Source organism: Halichoerus grypus, chromosome 3 (genome assembly GCF_964656455.1).
Source record: "Halichoerus grypus chromosome 3, mHalGry1.hap1.1, whole genome shotgun sequence".
NCBI classification, from domain to species: Eukaryota; Metazoa; Chordata; class Mammalia; order Carnivora; family Phocidae; genus Halichoerus; species Halichoerus grypus.
This window is the reverse complement of record NC_135714.1, coordinates 30,826,769-30,843,684: the sequence shown is the minus strand read 5'-3', so window position 1 is coordinate 30,843,684 and position 16,916 is coordinate 30,826,769. Positions and strand designations below refer to the sequence as shown.

The following is a 16,916-nucleotide window of genomic DNA, read 5'->3' as shown; positions in this document are numbered from 1 at the left end:
AGATAGAGTTGGGGTAAAGGAATAGAGCCTAAGAAGAGATCCAAGAGAGAAACAAAGTAAAGTACAAAGTGATTCATGGAGTTTAAAAACAACCAAACAGGGAAATAAAACAAATGTCCAATAACAGGGGACTAAGTGGTTAAGCACATCCCCTTAATGGAATATCGTGCAGTCATTAAAACAATTAATATGAAGTCTGGACTAACATGAATGATACTTCTAATATTTATTATGATAAATGTTTTTTGAATAAAGCCTACCATCCCATTGTGATTACAATGGAATAGAACTGATACACACACATACATATGACTAAATGGATACAGCCATATAGCTACAGATGTAGAACTAGAATAATAAAAAGTGTTATTTGCGAAGGAAGCAAATTAGTCAGGTTTTAGTTTGTGTAGAATTCTATTCATGTGATCCAAATTATTCTGAAATAGAATCTGGACAAAATTAAAAACACGTATGTGATGGGCGTGGTTTATTTTCAGCAACGCCCTGTCAGGCATCATCCCTGAAACCCAAGCTTTTCTTTGTGCTGAAGCTCTCTGGGGAACTGGAGATTCAGCTAAACCAAATCTGCTCTCAGAGCATTATGTCGTTCCCAACGTGCTCTGAGCGGTGAGCAAAACAAGTTTAAAAATCTAGGCCACATGTCCTCTTAAATGATATCAAAGCAGTTCCAAACTCATAATTTCTTAGCAATGCTGGTCATGCCCCAAGAGGGATAAATGCATGAAATCCATGCATGGTCTTTAGAAGGGCCCCCACGGGAATCCCAGATTCCTCACTCAGAGGTTATTTTTTCAACGTTACCTTTGTATCATTTTACAGCACCTGCACCCCATCTGGATTATTTTTTGTTACCATCTGGAAAAGAAAGTTAAAAAGGAGAGAACACAGTGAATGACAGGTGAAGAGAAATTACGTTTGCTTTCTCTTCCTTAGATACTCCAAGTTCGTCGAGTCACAATTTTTGGCAAAAGGACAACACGCGCGTCGGGGAGGCCATGGTTCCTGGGAACCCCTTCCTTTATACCAAATCGCGAATTCAGAGCTCTCAAACATCTACTCACACCGGTCTCTGCCGGGCCCTTTCGCCCACCCTGGGAGGTACCTGTATCATCTCCATTCGCTGAAGAATGCAAGGGGGAGAAAGGTGCGATTGAAAAGGATCCGTGCCATTTCCTAGCTCATCGCCTTGTGCTGGGGCCGCGGGAACCCAACCAGGCGCAGCCACCGTGCCGCAGCGGGAGGTGTAGGAGAGAACAGAGGACTCCTTACCAGGGGATTAGCTACTCAAGTGTTAAAGGACACCTGGGTACGGTGGCTGACCTGCGTGTTCCACAGTAGACACCCAAGGACGTTACAGCTGCAGTCATCATGCCACGCTTACCCGGGACTAAACTGCACCTGTTCTGCCTTTCCCATGACTGGGCCACACCTGGCTCCGGGCCAAGGGCTCCACGCTCTTCCAGCTCAAGGACGGGCCCCTGGGGCCTCCTGGCAGCGGGTGGGTTCAGCTCTGTGCTGCTTTTATCTCCCACCTGCCCCTTTCCAAGTTTCGTGTTTCCTCTGACTCAAATCTTCCCTCCATGTAGAACTGATCATGTTGTTCGGATCTTTCCTCTGAAGAGCCGAAACGCTGGCGTGGAAGAACCTCTAAATCACTTCCCATTTCTAAAATCTACACCCTTTAAAAAGACAGGCCAATAACAGAATCTACAGCCCCGGTCTCTCCGTCCCTGTAAGATGTGCGCGCTAGAAGAGGGAGAGATCATTCATCACTGGCCGCGTCGCTGCCTCCCCTGGCCCCTCTTCTGTCTTCTCTCAGTTGTGGCTGAATTCCCAGGATGCCCTTCACAACTGCTTCACAAGCCTTTACTCACACGAAAAATGACCAGTGCTCTCTCATTTTTTTTTTTCTAAGATTTTTTTTTTTAGTAATCTCTACCCCCAACGTGGGGCTCGAACTCACAACCCCAAGATCTAGAATTACATGCTCTTCGACTGAGCCAGCCAGGTGCCCCATGACTGGTGCTCTTTAAAAGGTTTTAGACGGGTAGGTTACGGGGCCTATGTAAGCCACAAATAACCTCTTATGGAGTGCTGAAAAATGGCCCCCCAAAGATATCCCCATCCCAATCTCTGGAACTTGTGAATGTTACTGCTTATGACCAAAAAACAAACAACAACACACAAAAAACCCAAAGTCTTGGGGCGCCTGGGTGGCTCAGTCGTTAAGTGTCTGCCTTCGGCTCAGGTCATGATCCCAGGATCCTGGGTTCGAGCCCCACGTTGGGCTCCCTGCTCGGCGGGAAGCCTGCTTTTCCCTCTCCCACTCCCCCTGCTTGTGTTCCCTCTCTCGCTGTGTCTCTCTCTGTCAAATAAATAAATAAAATCTTTAAAAAAAAAACCACCAAAGTCTTTGCAGATGTGATCGTAGATTGGAGTTGGGGAGATTTACTTGGATTACATGGTTCGAAGCCCAGCTTCTGACTGGCTGTATGACTTTAGGCCTCAGCTATTCCATCTGTAAATGGGACTAATGATATGTCTATCATAAGGAATTGTTGGTGATTATATGAGTTAATATTCATAAGAAGCACATACTTATTACTTGGACCTGTTTGGACACAGCATGTTAAAAAAAAAAAAGGGATGGAGGCCTTGCACCGAAGAAAGATAAAATCTAGTTGCCACCACACACACAGGAACAAACGTATTTACAACACCAAGTAATACTTGCTTTCTGGAATAAGGGCCAAATGGTATACTTCTATCAACTGTGGCACCGATTGAAAGATAGAAGCCCCAAGTGCCACAGAAGTTCCTCGGAGGGAGAGATCATTGGGAGCTTAGCCAGTAGTTTGTGTGTATAAGCATTTCCTTCTTCAAAGCCCTGTCAATTAAATGACCCCACTTCCAGAACCTGGAATTTTGTTCCCAGCCTCTGCTTCCACTTATGCCTATTTTCTGCTAATAATTCACAAATCAGCTGGACAAACAGGATAGATAACAAATACCACGTGCACCTCCTCCCCTCCATCAGCCCTGCTCCCCCCTTTCTCCCCCTCCCCCACCCTGCTCTAAAACTCTGCCCCCCTCTGCCTACTTGCAGTACTTTTATTTATCTTGGACTCCATTTAAAAACACAATCAGTCAGGAGGATAGGCGGCAAAAAAGAAAAAAAAAAGGAGAAACCAGGCTTTGAAGTTTTTGAGAGAGGGCAGACTGTGGGTCATCATCATGTCATTGAAGCCATCGTAAAATATTAATCGTTGTAAAAATATCAGGGAGGTCAATTTGGGGATGGGGAGTTCAAGAGGTGTAGGAGGGGAAGGTTTTCAGGAAGGAAGGAGGGAAGGGAGAGAGAGGAAAGAAGGGAGGAGGTGAGCAAGGGGCAGGCCTTGAGCCACACCTTGGGTGATCAGGTCTCAGGCTGACCAAGGTCAACCGTGGGGAAGCCTGGCCCGGCTGCAGGCCCCACCCTCTGGGGCTGGGGCCTGGGGGCCACGGGCACCGAAATGCAACACCTCTGAGATTGAAGAGGCCAGCTCGAGAGCCACCTCGTCCTTGTTTCTTAAGAATTTACAAGCCACCTGGGGCTTTGAGGTGCCCTTCCTCCTCCCCCAGGAAAACCACAGGATCTATTTTTCTTCCAAAGCCACAGAATGTGAAGGATGTTTTGATGGCTTTCCCCTTTCAAGAACAGGTTTCTAGCTTGGCTTCTCCCCCGACGGCTGGCCTTTGGGGCACACCACATGGGTTTCCTCCGGACCTGGTCTCCTACCTGAGGGCAATGCTCTGAGCCTCTCCGGCCTGCGGACACAGCCTCTTCCTGGTCAGGGCTCAGCCTTCTCTCACCTGCCCAGGGCTCTCCCTCCCCGGCAGCATTCCTTCCCTCACTGAGGCAACTCCCGCGTCCAAGGCTGTGTGACCAGTGACGGAAAGGGTGGGGACTAGTGTATTTACACCCAACCCGTCTGCCCCTATCTACAACTGTCTTCCTTCTGTTAAGATTCCTTGTAACAAATCCAATTGATTTCTCTTTTCCTATGTCCTTGCCACACCCACATCTTGCTTTGAGTGAGGAGCTCTCCCATGTCCAGGATCGAAAAGGGAATATTCCTTGCCTGGTGTGACACATGGAAATGGGGGGCGGGGGGGGGGGTGGGGGCAGAATACATGCTCGTCTGAAATAAGACTGAGTTCAAAATGGGCAGTCTACTTGCTTTCTCTCAGCGCCCCCCCAACCCCCCTTGACAAGGGCTAGCTTGAAGGCGAGAACTCAGTTGTCAGGGGCCTTTCATTACTTACCAGAATCAGAATTTGCTTTCTCTTTGGAATATAAAAAAGTAACAGAGAAGCAAAGGGCAAATCCTTTGCAACCATCAGCTGGTTTGCACAGGGGAAAAGCAAATACCATTAGGATGGGATGTCCACCCACCGCAGGTGACCGGCCACTCCTGGAGTCCTGTGTTGGGGGTTGACTCTGCCCCGTGTTTTGCGTTGAAGTTAAACAGTCCTGTGTTTGAGGATGGACATGCTAACACTCCGTCAGTTACTAGTCAAGTCTCCTTGCTGGAAAATCCTGTTCCACGGTGGGGCGGGGGGGGGGAGTTTGGGGGGGGGCGGGGAGATGGGAAGACCACGGACAGTCAGTTTTCTAACCAGGCAGAGAAGCTGAGTATTCATCTGCAAGTCAAGAGATACAGGAAAAGGCTCAACCCAGTTGCCAAGGGCTGCCTTTGAATAGTGACAGTCCTAAAGAGTGACAGATGCAAAGGACAGGAACCAGCCAGCTTGTGAAGTTTCTACTGGCCACATCTGGGACAATTAGAGCATCAAAATATATATACTACTGATACAAAGGATTATAACCCACTGCATAAAACGAGGACCTATGAATCCACCCTGATGGAAATTTAAAAAGGGAAAGTTCTGCCTTACAGGTAGGAAGCCAGCTAACACACACACACACACACACACACACACACACACACACACACACACACACACACGAGGAATCATGGGACCAGAAGGATCACCATCATAACAGTAACTGATTCAAGCAAGAATCATCAGTGGATGCTGAGACCAGTGGGCAAGAGTCTGAGGAGAACAGAATGGTTAGTCTCCAAGCATCTCCCCAGCACACGCTTAAGGTTCCAACAGTATCTGGGCAGTGGAGACACCGGGCACAGGGCACCTGCATCCGATAACCAAAGGGAACACTGCCTGCGCTCGGCGAGACTAACCAGCTCCAGGTGCCCCCGATGGGACGCCCAGAGAACTCAGCCTCACTTCTCTGGTTTTCCTGCAGAAACAACGTAACCTGGGTGGAAGAGTGAAGCAATGTCTGTGAAGCCCAAATGGAGGGGTATCCTGCAAAACAGATGGCCTGTACTCTTGAAAAAAAACGTACTAGTGCGAAAAACAAAGAGCGAGGAGCCATTCCGGATTAAAGAAGACTAAGGAGCTATGATGGCCAAATGAAATGCATGCGCTTTTTGCTAAAAGGTCATTATTGACACAATTGTTGAAATCTGAGTAAGGCCTATAGATTAGATAACCGTATTAAGTCAATGTTAATTGCCTGATTTTGATCAATGTACTGGGGTATATAAGAGAACGTCCTTGTTCTTAGGAAACACACAGGGAAGTATTAAGGAGGAAAGGGCATGGTATCTGTAATTTATTAAAATGATTTAGAAAAAAATTTGTGTGCGTGTGTGCATGTGTAGAGAGAGAGAGAGGATAAAGCAAATGTGGTAAATGTTAACTTTGGGGGACTGTGAGTGGAGGGTATATGAAGATTTTTGTACTTTTCTGACAGCTTTTCAGTAAACCTGATGTAATGTCAAAATGAAAAGTTAAAAGAAAAAAAAAGTGGGAAATTAAAAAAAAAAGGCACCAACCTAATGTCAGCTCTTGTTCTGCGTATCCCTGGACTAGGACGGACCACCGACGGGAAACCGCTGATATTAAGATACTCCCGCTAAGGAAGCACAGGGGATAAGGTTTTGGAAGGGAGCTCCCCAAGCCCACCGATTTTTTCTGGATTTAGTTATCCTGAGTACGTCCTGAAGACCTTTCCTCAATAGCCAGTCCCAGGCACCAGAGCGCCACAGGCCAAGAAGGTACGGCTCCTGTCCTCCGCTGCCGTCTTCGAGGGGACGAGTGCTTTGGTGTCCTCCGCGGTCTGCTTCCCCTTCCATCCCAAGCTCCTCGCAGGCAACGCCTGACTCACGGCAGCATCCAGGCCTTCGCACTTGCTATTCAAACGAAGGCATGCCGGGTGAGTGAGAGCTGTGAGTGAATTAAGGATGAGGAGGAGATTTTCTAGGTTATTCCGACAGAGGGCCTGCCTCTTCCCATGATCGGACTACCCAGTGGCCCAAAACAAAGAGTCAAGCACAGGAGCTGAGAGAGATGGGCGGGCAAACCCTCCCTTGGGCCATTCCCTGGGTCAAGGGCATTCGGCGCCGAGCGTTCTAGCCCTTGAGCCGTAGAGGCTGCAGCGGGGAAGTGGTCTGAGTTGATTGAAGCTGGAATGCTTGGGAGAGAGACACAAAATAAAACGCTTAAATTTCCAGCTCCGTTTTGAAAAACCAACTCGCCAGTGTTTACAAAACAGCTGGGATTTCATGTAACCTGGGCAGCAAGTGAAGTTGACAAATATTTAGTGAGTGGTTTCTGGGTACTGAGCTCCTGGGCTCAAGAGGAATGAAGGATGATAATTGCCAGGTGCTGAAGAAATTGCTAGGTGCTTTATAGGATAGATATGAGATGGCCTGCCCAACTTCACTGACTGTGCTGAATTCACAACAGAAAAGGACAAGAAGCTAAATTCTAAGACCACTTAATCCATTTCCTCCTTTCTGGACAGCCTTTGAAAACTCTTGGTGTGTTTCTTTTCTCCTGAAGAGGCTAAGCTTGGGTGATCTTGGAGAACCTGAAAGACTATATGAGGACCTTTAGTATCAGCGTCTATTTTATGCATTCTCAATAGTTGATGTGCGGGGCGCCTGGGCCGCTCAGTCCGTTAAGCTTCCGGCTCTTGGTTTCGGCTCAGGTCATGATCTCAGGGTTGTGAGATCAAACCTTGAGTTGGGCTCTGCCTGCAATGTGAAGTCTGCTTGAGATTCTCTCTCCCTCTCTCTCTCAAATAAATAAATAAAATCTTCAATAGTTGATGTGCTACGGTATGTGTTAGCATCACCCAGAACTGGGTTTGATGGGATATTTATGTGCAGAGAGGTGTTTGTAGGTTTTTCCCCTCAGAAAGCGGTCCCTGGTCAGATAGGTTTGGGAACAGTAGAGATTAAAGGTTAAAGATGAAGGCACCTGGGTGGCTCAGTTGTTAAGCGTCTGCCTTCGGCTCAGGTCATGATCCTGGGGTCCTGGGATCGAGCCCCATATCGGGCGCCCTGCTCAGCGGGGAGCCTGCTTCTCCCTCTCCCTTTCTCTTTCCCTGCTCATTCTCTCTCTCTCTCTCTCAAATAAAATCTTAAAAAAAAAAGATTAAAGATGAACACATTCGTGATTATAAAAAGAACTATTTCACTTTGCTGACATCGGTATTTACCCAAATTATTTGACGACAGAATTTTTCCCCCATAAAAGACTTATTAACAACCAACAAAACTTGTGTTTTGTGAAATATTTTGGGAAGAACAATGGTTGAAATGACAGTCATGATTATCAGGGGGGAGTTTTGTGCCTCAAACTCGAAGTGTTATACCGTGTCTGGGGGGAACCAGCCCGGCCAAGTTACCCGTTAGCAACAGCTCCCTCACCAAGTGCAGGCGTGGGAAACTCTGTGGTCTCTCGATTCCTCAGTTTCTTTATCTGCAAAAGGAGTCCATGACCTCAAAGCTCTCCTCCAAATCTGATAACCTAAAAAGGTGACTCAGTGAAGAAAGGGGACTTCCCTCATGACCCCCTCCTCCACCTGGTTTCCACACGGTTGTCCCCTTGAATACTGAGGCTGGGCAGGCACCAGTAGGACGCTGGTGCGGGCGAGGTTTCTCGCAATGGCTTGTAAACTACACCATGGCCAATACACCGCTGAGGTGTGTTTGGGTCCCGGGTCCACACTCGCCCCAGCCCAAGATCCTGACCAAATACAAAAAGCTTCCCCTCCTTGTCCTCCCTCAGGCCCCAAGTTTTCTGGCTCATTCCCTCATGCGTGAGGCTCTTTGGCAGAAGTCTCCTCAGCCCCTTTCCAGTTAGTCCCCGGGGGAGAGAGGGCATGTAACAGCAAAGCCCCTAGGAGGGGTGAGGACTCAGATCTCAGGGACCACCCTGCGAGAATGGGGGAGGGGGAGGCGCAGGCTATTGGGCTGGAGGTTGAGTTCTCAGGAGCCAAGGAATCAGTCAGTCTCTGAGGATGAAATGTCAGGGTTGAAATGGGTATTTCTTGATGAACGGCTGCGCTGGGGCCCACTCAAATCATATTATTTAAAGGGCTGCCTCCTTGGTCTTTCCCAAGGCTGTCCTTGCCGGGGTGTTCACCCGAGGAGGGTGTCTACACTGCTCCCGCAGTGCCTCCACTGCATGAACTCGGAGCAACAAGCCAGGTCCTGGTCCCGTAACTTCACCGCGGCTGGGGCCACAGGATCCTTGCTGTCTGTGTTAAATGTGGAAAAACAAGACTTTTCCAACAGCGAGAATGTCACTCCATTTTTCTCTCCTTGTGGTTCCGAGACTGGCAAATCGCAATCTCTCTGACGGATCTTAAAAACATTTCTATGGCCCTTCCTCCTACTCAAAATCTGACACCATTTTTTCTTTTCTGATGTGGTCGCTGGTGAGCTGTCCTTAAGACAGATGTTTCGTGAATGGTCACAGCCATTACACGGTGTCCCCGCTGATTCCACGGCTCTCCAAAGAACCCCTAGCGTGTACCAGGCACCGGACCAGGGTCTGGGGAAACAATGGCGTCCGGGCGCTCCCTGAGAGCACTTCTCGTCTTGACTGTGTGTGTGGTGGTGGTGGTGGGGTATATGTGTGGGGTGGGATGGGATTTAGACAAACGTTTGGGAAGACTCGGCACAGCACACGGGCATCTCAGCCTGGTGGATAAAGGAGCAATCTAGGCTCCGAGGTGCCGGTTTCAGTTCTCCCTCCGACACTTACTAGCTTTGTGACCTCGAGGCAAATTTCTCAGCTTCTTCAAGCTTCAGCGGACAGATCTGCAACATGGGAATGAAAGTGTTCCAGCTTGCCGGGATCGTTTTGAAAATTAAATGAGTTAGAAGTTTGTAAGGCATTTACTATAGTGTCTGGAATACCGCCAGTACTTACTAATACTGACAATAGGTCGTTAACGTTTCAGTGTTTACTATGCGTCAAGTAATGTTTTAGGAACTTTTTTTTTTTTAGATTTTATTTATTTCAGAGAGAGAGAGAGCGTGCATGAGAAGGGAGAGGGGCAGAGGGAAAGGGGGAAGCAGACTCCCAGCTGAGCCGGGAGCCCGATGTGGGCTCGATTCCAGGACCCTGGGATCATGACCCGAGCCGAAGGCAGACACCCAACTGACTGAGCCACCCGGGCGCCCCTGTTCTAGGAACTTTCATGTACTCATTCATTTTAACTTTGCAACAATCCTTTAAGGCGTGAACCACTGTTTTATAGATAAGTAAGTGGATATAAGTTAGACAGTGATACAGTATAGCTATTATTAATGCTGTTGTTCTAATTTTCATTATTATTAACATTTCCCAGAGTCTGTCTTGGTAGGTTCTGTTGGTTTCTGAGTCCATTGGGTTACACAACAAACAGCAGTTGGGGATCCAGTAGCTTCTGCAAAAGGGAACTGGATCCTCTTAATTTAGGCTCGGACAGAATTTTACAGGTGTGCTTGCTTCTGTGACCACCAGATGGCAGTACATGGCGGTTGTTTAATCTACACTGTAGGGAGGGACTGGGGATGGGAAAGGCCTCGGAGACAAGGTTTAGGGCATAAATAGTGTAGGTGCTTTGCCGTGTGGCAAAGTTAGGGAGTAGGTGATGTGGTGAATATTTCAGATAGCGGACTGTCACCTTTAAGTCCCGGTGGCCGTGGCACCACCGTATGGCAGGGCCTCCTCCAGCTCTGGCCCTGCATGAGGAGGTTTATTCCGTAATCTGGCCACATCATGGTGGGGTCAAAAGGCTCCCGCAATCCTATAGAGACCACTGTTGACGCAGTGACCGCTCATCAGATCCCCAGATCGGAGAGTCTGGGTTGCTCCCTCCCACCTGTACGTCTGGACAATAATTCTGTGGCAGTGGCTGGGGAGGAAGGAACCTGTGGAGTATAGAGTTACAGTTCCTTCCCCCCAGGTTAGATATGATGCTGCTGGGCTGTCCATGTGGCTGTCCCTCCCCGTGGCCATCCCTGTGCTCCCCCCAGACCCTGCGGGCTAGCCCATGCGTGAGCTGGTTTTGGGGGCCCATCTTTTGGATGAGGGTATGTGGCCACGAACTAGGAAGTGAAGATAAGCCACAAAATAACACATGGATCAATTTGAACGTTTGGGGGGAAGAAGCTCATTATTTTTGCTTAAAAATAAATTCAAAATATTGTGTGTTTGAAAAGGCAAAAACTTGCATGAATTATTGGAATTAAACAGAAGGCATACAGGAATTTCAAGTCTGTTAGTAGCTTGGGGTCAGCCGTACCCTTGGTGGGAACTGTTGTAGGGGAGAAGTTTGAGTAGCTCTGCCTTTATTCTCTGGAGCGCACATTCCTAAGAGTGGGCTTCTCTTTGGAGCCGATGTGACGTAATTCATTACTGCATCAAGGCTGGGGTGCGCGTGGGGATCCTGGTGGCACTCAGCAGCAGAGGCACGGGCTCCACCTGGGGCTGGGTGGGGCCCGATAACCCGCATTTTCTAACAAGCGCCTGATGCTGCTTTGAGGCCCACACTTCGAGAACCGGTGCTTTACCGCCGTACGGATACCAAGGCAGGCCAGGCCTCTTCATTTTGGTCAGAAACTCATCCCCGTCATCACTGTTCCCAATCCCATCCCCAACTGGGGCAGTTTTCCAATCTTCTTAAGTTTCTAAAAACTTTGTTTTTCAGAATTTGCGTTTAAACACTTTCTAAATTATATTCGGTCTATTATCCATCTCTATGGGGGCTGTAATGGACAAGTTAAAATAACCAAGTGTCTAGAAATATGGGATCCACTTGAACCTCCTAATGTTCACTAGTTGGGAAATAACTGGAACAAATCTACGACACGGGGCTGGCGCACTGCCCGTCTCCTCCTGCTGGCTCCCTGTCCTGGGCAGCGCGACGGGGAGGAGCCCCTGTCCTCTGCATCTGGGTGGGTCCCAGCAATGGAAGGTGCTGGCGGAAGAGCAGAGGCGGAAGATGGGAGAAGCCGGGGTATTTCTCCCCCGTCTCTCTCGCTGCTCGGACAGTATCCCGTCCATCCTGGCACTGGCCGTACGTCCCTCACAGCCCTCCACGGCTCCAGCTGCTGCCCCAGCATCCGGTTCTGCACCTCCCCCTGCGGTGCTCCTGCCTTCCTGCCTTGACCACCTCTGTGCTGCCCCACGGTTGGTTTCCCAGCTCTGCCAATATCTGCATAACCCGCTGACTCTAATTGTCCTCTGTTTGAAAGGAGAGGTTCCTGTTTCTGAGCCTAATACAAACAGTATCCTGGTCAAAGGCCTTCTCGCTACGCTACTAAAGAATATACGGCAACAGTATTGGACTCTGCAAAAACTGGTATTCTCGACCGTACATGTTGTTGATTGCTGCGCCCCTGACACAGGGCGGGCCATGGGGGATGTCAGTGGTGGTTGGGGAAGGGACTGAAGCCCCTCCATCACCTCCATCAAGTTCTCTTCCCTTTCTCACCACAAATCAGTCTGTTTGCTGTACAATGTAACTTCCTTACAAGTCTCCTATCTTCCCTTCCCAAGCTCTCAAGCCCCTCCTATATCTACATAGGGGTATTCTAAAACTGCCATTGGAGAAGGAATCAGGGCATAAGGACCTTCATGCTATTTTTAGTAATCTCACGGAAATACTCAACATCACTGATGGGTGTGGGTGCTGGTGATTAATAAATAAGCTTATAGATGGTTCTTTACGGCTGGTAAAATAAGGAAGTTGTTCCCTATTATTAGTATAGGCACTGGGCCATATTGACCCATTCCCCATCATCAATATAGTGTCAGGAAGCTGATTTGTAATATGCCCCTAAATGCTTCAGTGAGGCTCCAAGTCAACAGCTTAAGACAAGTATCTAAAACTCTTAGCGGTGGTAATCCAGATATCCCCCTGTAGTTATTAAAGTGCTTTTGAAGTATATGTTGAGGAACTCAATGCAGATTATCACAGACAGCTCTGAGGAGAAAGTGACTGGGACCATATATAGATCTCAACTAATATCTACATAATCTCATTGAAAATAACAGATTTTCATCAATCATATGGAATTAGATGTTTTTCCCAAATTCTGCTCCTTGGGTAGAATCTTGTTGGCTGATGAGCCAATAGACCATGCCATTGAAAACCAAACCAAGTGTGCTATTCAGGAATAATCACCGCGGCACCAAGATTCAAACCCTACTGAAGATGGGGGGCGGGGAGACCATGACCTTCTGAATGGCTTTTACTTTCCAAGAATTTGAACAAGTGCATTTTGGAGCATCTTCAGATAATAGAAGTATAGTTTATTCGAGAAGATTTTAAAAATCTGAAATGAAGATGATGTGTTTTCATTTAACATGTGCAGTTCTCTGTCCTTCTCATGTGCGATCAGGGGACCCCCTTCCGGCATACTCTTGACCACCATGGTAATGGTATCATCGGACAAAACTCATCTCGACTCAGTTTGCTGGGCTCATCTACTGACCTTGGTTCAAGCTGCATAGGAAGGTCAGCATCACCCTTCTTTAGTAGGGTATCTGCTTGGAAACATAAGAGATGCCCTTGGCATTAGCACATGGTTGCTTTCATTTTCCTGGCCACATTACCAGAAGGACCGGTCAAAGAACATGTATAAAATCATAAAGGGGGTCTAAGAGAAGAGGAGAAAGAACCTGAAAATCCAGTATGCAGATGACAGTCTAGTGATGCAATTATGGGAATGGGCTCTGGAGTCAAAATCTGGATTGGCCTGTTGAAAGCTGGGTGATCTCCAGTGAGCCATTTAACTTCTGAGTTTGCCAGCCATTGGATGGGGAACACAGTAACATGTAATCTCGCAGCATCCCTATTAAGATCATGTGATTTAGGGGCACCTGGGTGGCTCAGTCGGCTAAGCGTCTGCCTTCAGCTCAGGTCATGATCTCAGGGTTGAGCCCCCGAGTCTGCCTCTCCCTCTCCTTCTGCTCCTCCCCCTGCTCATACTCTCTCTCGCACTCTCTCAAATAAATAAAATCTTAAAAAAAAAAAAAAAATCACATGATTGAAACATGGTGATGGGCCTGGCGGAGTGTGCCTGGCAAGCAGGAGGTTCTTAAATGTTGACTGCTCTCACGTTCATGGTCATTGTCTGTGAGAAGATTCTTGAACTACGGGCTGCTATTTGTGTTTAGACACTGTGAACAGAATTTCTGAGTGATGTTCTGACCGAATCCTCCCTGGAGGTGCATGGGAATCAGGGCGCATCTCCAACACACAGTATGCCTCATATTCAGGAAATAGCTTTATTTGGGAGTGGGGAGAAGTCTGGAAGAAACGTGAAGCATTTAGAAAAAGCTAAGTTCTGGAAATGACGAGGAAGCCTTAGAGGAGGCGATGTGAACCGAAGTTTGTAGGGTACGGCCGGTCTTGTACTTGTACAGATAATGACAGCTTTTAAAGCAAGCATAGCTCAAGGCTAGATGCTTGGATCAACTAGCTTGTGTAAGTCCCAGTATCTTAGAGTGCCCAAACCGCAAAGAATCTTAGAGAACATCCCACTCAGTCACCTCATTTTATAAATGTGCTCCGGACTCAAGGCTGGAAGCATGAACTGGTCAGAGGACAAGAAAAAACAGATGGTCCCGTATTTTAGATGACCTCTCCATACGCAGAACTGAATCCCCAAGGTTTCTTTGAAGTATAGTAAAAATAGTTTGTGCACTTGAAGAGATTGAACATGGTTCTAAGGCCTCAGTTAACCCTCAGCACCTAACTGGGGGCAGCACACTCTGCTAGTTCTTAGGACACAAAGAGACAGAAGATCTCTGCTGTTTGTTAAAGGGCTCGCCACCCATTCAGGCAACATATATTTTCTGAGCACCTATTACATGCCAAGTACTGAATTCAATCTCAGGGATCTGGAAAGAATTTTACAGTCTAGCGAAGGAAAAATGTGTAAGTAACATACAAGCATGGGGCGCCTGAGTGGCTCAGTCGGCTGAGCATCTGCCTTCGGCTCAGGTCATGATCCCAGGGTCCTGGGATCGAGCCCGGCATCGGGCTCCCTGCTCAGCGGGAAGCCTGCTTCTCCCTCTCCCACTCCCCCTGCTTGTGTTCCTGCTCTCGTTATCTCCCTCTGTCAAATAAATAAATAAAATCTTTAAAAAAAAACCCATATAAGCAGATGACTAGTCTAGTGTTAACACGATTGAAATGCGTCACCCAGTCTTACGTAAGGAGCACCTGAGTAATCTTGGGAAGATTAAGAAAGGCTTGTGGGCAAAGGTGAGCAGATAATGGTGCTGCTGGAGTTCTGAACCACATTCCAGGGGGAAAGCAACATGAAGGCAGGAATGCTGCCTCTTACACTGTCTCTCTTAGACCCACCCTCTTCTCTCCATGTGCACGGCTACTGCTCTGCCCGTAACATTATCCTCCTGTTACCTGCATCCACCCGATACACTGGCCATAGAGAAGTCACGTGGTCTTTTTAGGACACAAATCTTAATCGTATCACTCTCCCTGCCCATAAAACTTTTCAAAGTTGCCCAATGCCCTCAGGATATTTAATAACATTTAATAATGATGATGATGATGATAAAAATATCAAACTTACATACAGCTTCCTAGGTACCTGGTGTTAATCTACTTGCTTTATGGGTCTAATTGATCCCCATTATTTGTGGATTCCATATTTGTTCTAATTCATCTAACCTGCTAAAATTTATTCGCAATCCCCAAATGAATACTCACTGTGCTTCTGCAGCCACTTGTGGACATGGGCCGAGTGGCAAAACGTCTGCGTTGTCTGACGTGCATGTTTCTAGCTAAGCTCAAACAAGGCGAGGATGTTCCGCCATCTTGTTTCAGTTCCTCATAGTGTAAATCTTTCAGTGTGAAGACTTAGTTGGGTCATGCTCATCTCACATGTTCTAGAATTGTATCCCGAAACAACACAAGTAAAAAGGAAATAACGAAATTCTACTCAAACCTGAATGAAGCCAGAAAGAGACAGACCTCAGGGATTGCTCGCTTTACTGGCTTTAATGTTTCGGGCAATAAAAACTGTAGTGAAAGACCGAGTAATAGAAAATTTAATGGAAAATGGAAAGATTGCTTTTCCCAAAGCATAAAGAAGAAAATTGCTTACCTGCTGTGGAGATTGTCCATTAGGTTTCTCTTGAAGTTTAACTTCTCTTCCTGCAACAATAAAAAAGTTGCAAATTGAGTCTCCAAGTTGCCTCCTGTTCCCAGCCAAGTTGCATCTTGACAGTGACAGCAGACAGCATGTCCTGAGGGGTTGCTAGGCAGCGATGTGGGGGAAAGGAGTTCCTGGCCCAGAAAGACAAGTGTCTTGAAACCTGCCAGGTCTGGGTCTGCAGCCCTAGCTGCTGACAACCAGCAATCAATGAACAATCCACCCAAACTTCAGTGTTTTCTTCTATAAAATAACGTTGTAGTGAAATTTAAATGGCGCAACATGTAAGCAGTCTATCACGTGCTGGGCATACTGGAATTGTTCAATAATGGAAAACTACAGTTGTTATTTAATAAACATCACATGACAACACACCTCTTCTCTCCTGGGTGAAGTTTCAACTAAACAGAAAAATAATTCAAGGAATTTGCTTCCTGGAGACATATCAAAGTTTGAATGAATACATGTACAATATTTTAATAAAATACATAATTTAGAAAATAGCTTTGCTTAGTGAAACTAATAATATGTAAGATTTGAGAAAGTAAAGCTAATCTTCAGATTTTTACCAACTTCTCTGTGATTATTAGAATAATTCACTTATATATAGACACAACTTTTTCAAGAAATGCTCTTAGCCCATTCCCAAGTAAATCACTTCTTGAAATCATTAATTCTGCCTCAAATTTGTCATGCAATATCAGAATGGTTATATACTTTTGGTAATTCATTTTCATTTTCTTGTCAGCAATGTGTTTTCACTCAGCATTATTTCTTATTGTTTAATAATTTGTTAAAATGGAATACATTGCCCAAATGTCACATGATTCTGTTATTCTTTTTTTTTAAGATTTTATTTTTCTGAGAGAGAGAGAACACGAACAGGGGGAGGGTCAGAGGGAGAAGCAGGCTCCCCACCAAGCAGGGAGCCCGATGCGGGACTCAATCCCAGGACCCTGGGATCATGACCTGAGCCGAAGGCAGATGCTTAACGACTGAGCCACCCAGGTGCCCCATGATTCTGTTATTCTTAGTTTTTACCACAGTGTTCATAATTCAACTCAAATATCACTTGGTAAGGAAGACACGAGAAAGGCAAGCTCTCAGGGAGCTAGCCATCTGGTTGTGGAGGGCAAGGAGACCAGAAGAGGTTACAAATCACTAAAATGTTATGCCGGGTACGAATAACACTATCAGAGGTGTGCAAACAAGAGGCCCGCGGGGTTGGATAGCTGGGGCCAGCAGCACTGAAGCAGGCATTCACTGAAATTTGAGAGAAACCGTGGTAAATGGAAACGTAACGATGGTGAGATGAGGTGGGAGGGCCTTTCAGATAGAGGGAACATGACAAAG

General features: G+C 46.9%; 1 protein-coding gene and 1 long non-coding RNA gene across 3 annotated transcripts in view; one reads left to right on the top strand and one right to left on the bottom strand.

The window, feature by feature from the left end:
- The window catches only part of PGCKA1 (PDCD10 and GCKIII kinases associated 1), a 78,394-nt gene that overhangs the window by 1,931 nt on the left and 59,547 nt on the right, over positions 1–16,916 (bottom strand). The window contains exons 2-3 of one of the 2 annotated variants that reach the window (XM_036101897.2): positions 15,516–15,565; positions 823–876 (exon numbers count right to left, since the gene is read on the bottom strand). In XM_036101897.2, coding sequence (XP_035957790.1) covers positions 823–854 — 32 coding nt within the window. In that variant the 5' untranslated portion in view covers positions 855–876; positions 15,516–15,565. Of the gene's footprint in view, positions 1–822; positions 877–15,118; positions 15,138–15,515; positions 15,566–16,916 lie in introns of those variants that run through there. The other variant, XM_036101899.2, reaches the window with a different exon arrangement.
- LOC144381331 (uncharacterized) overlaps positions 1–16,916 on the top strand; it is a 178,665-nt gene that overhangs the window by 118,858 nt on the left and 42,891 nt on the right. The window lies entirely within an intron of this gene.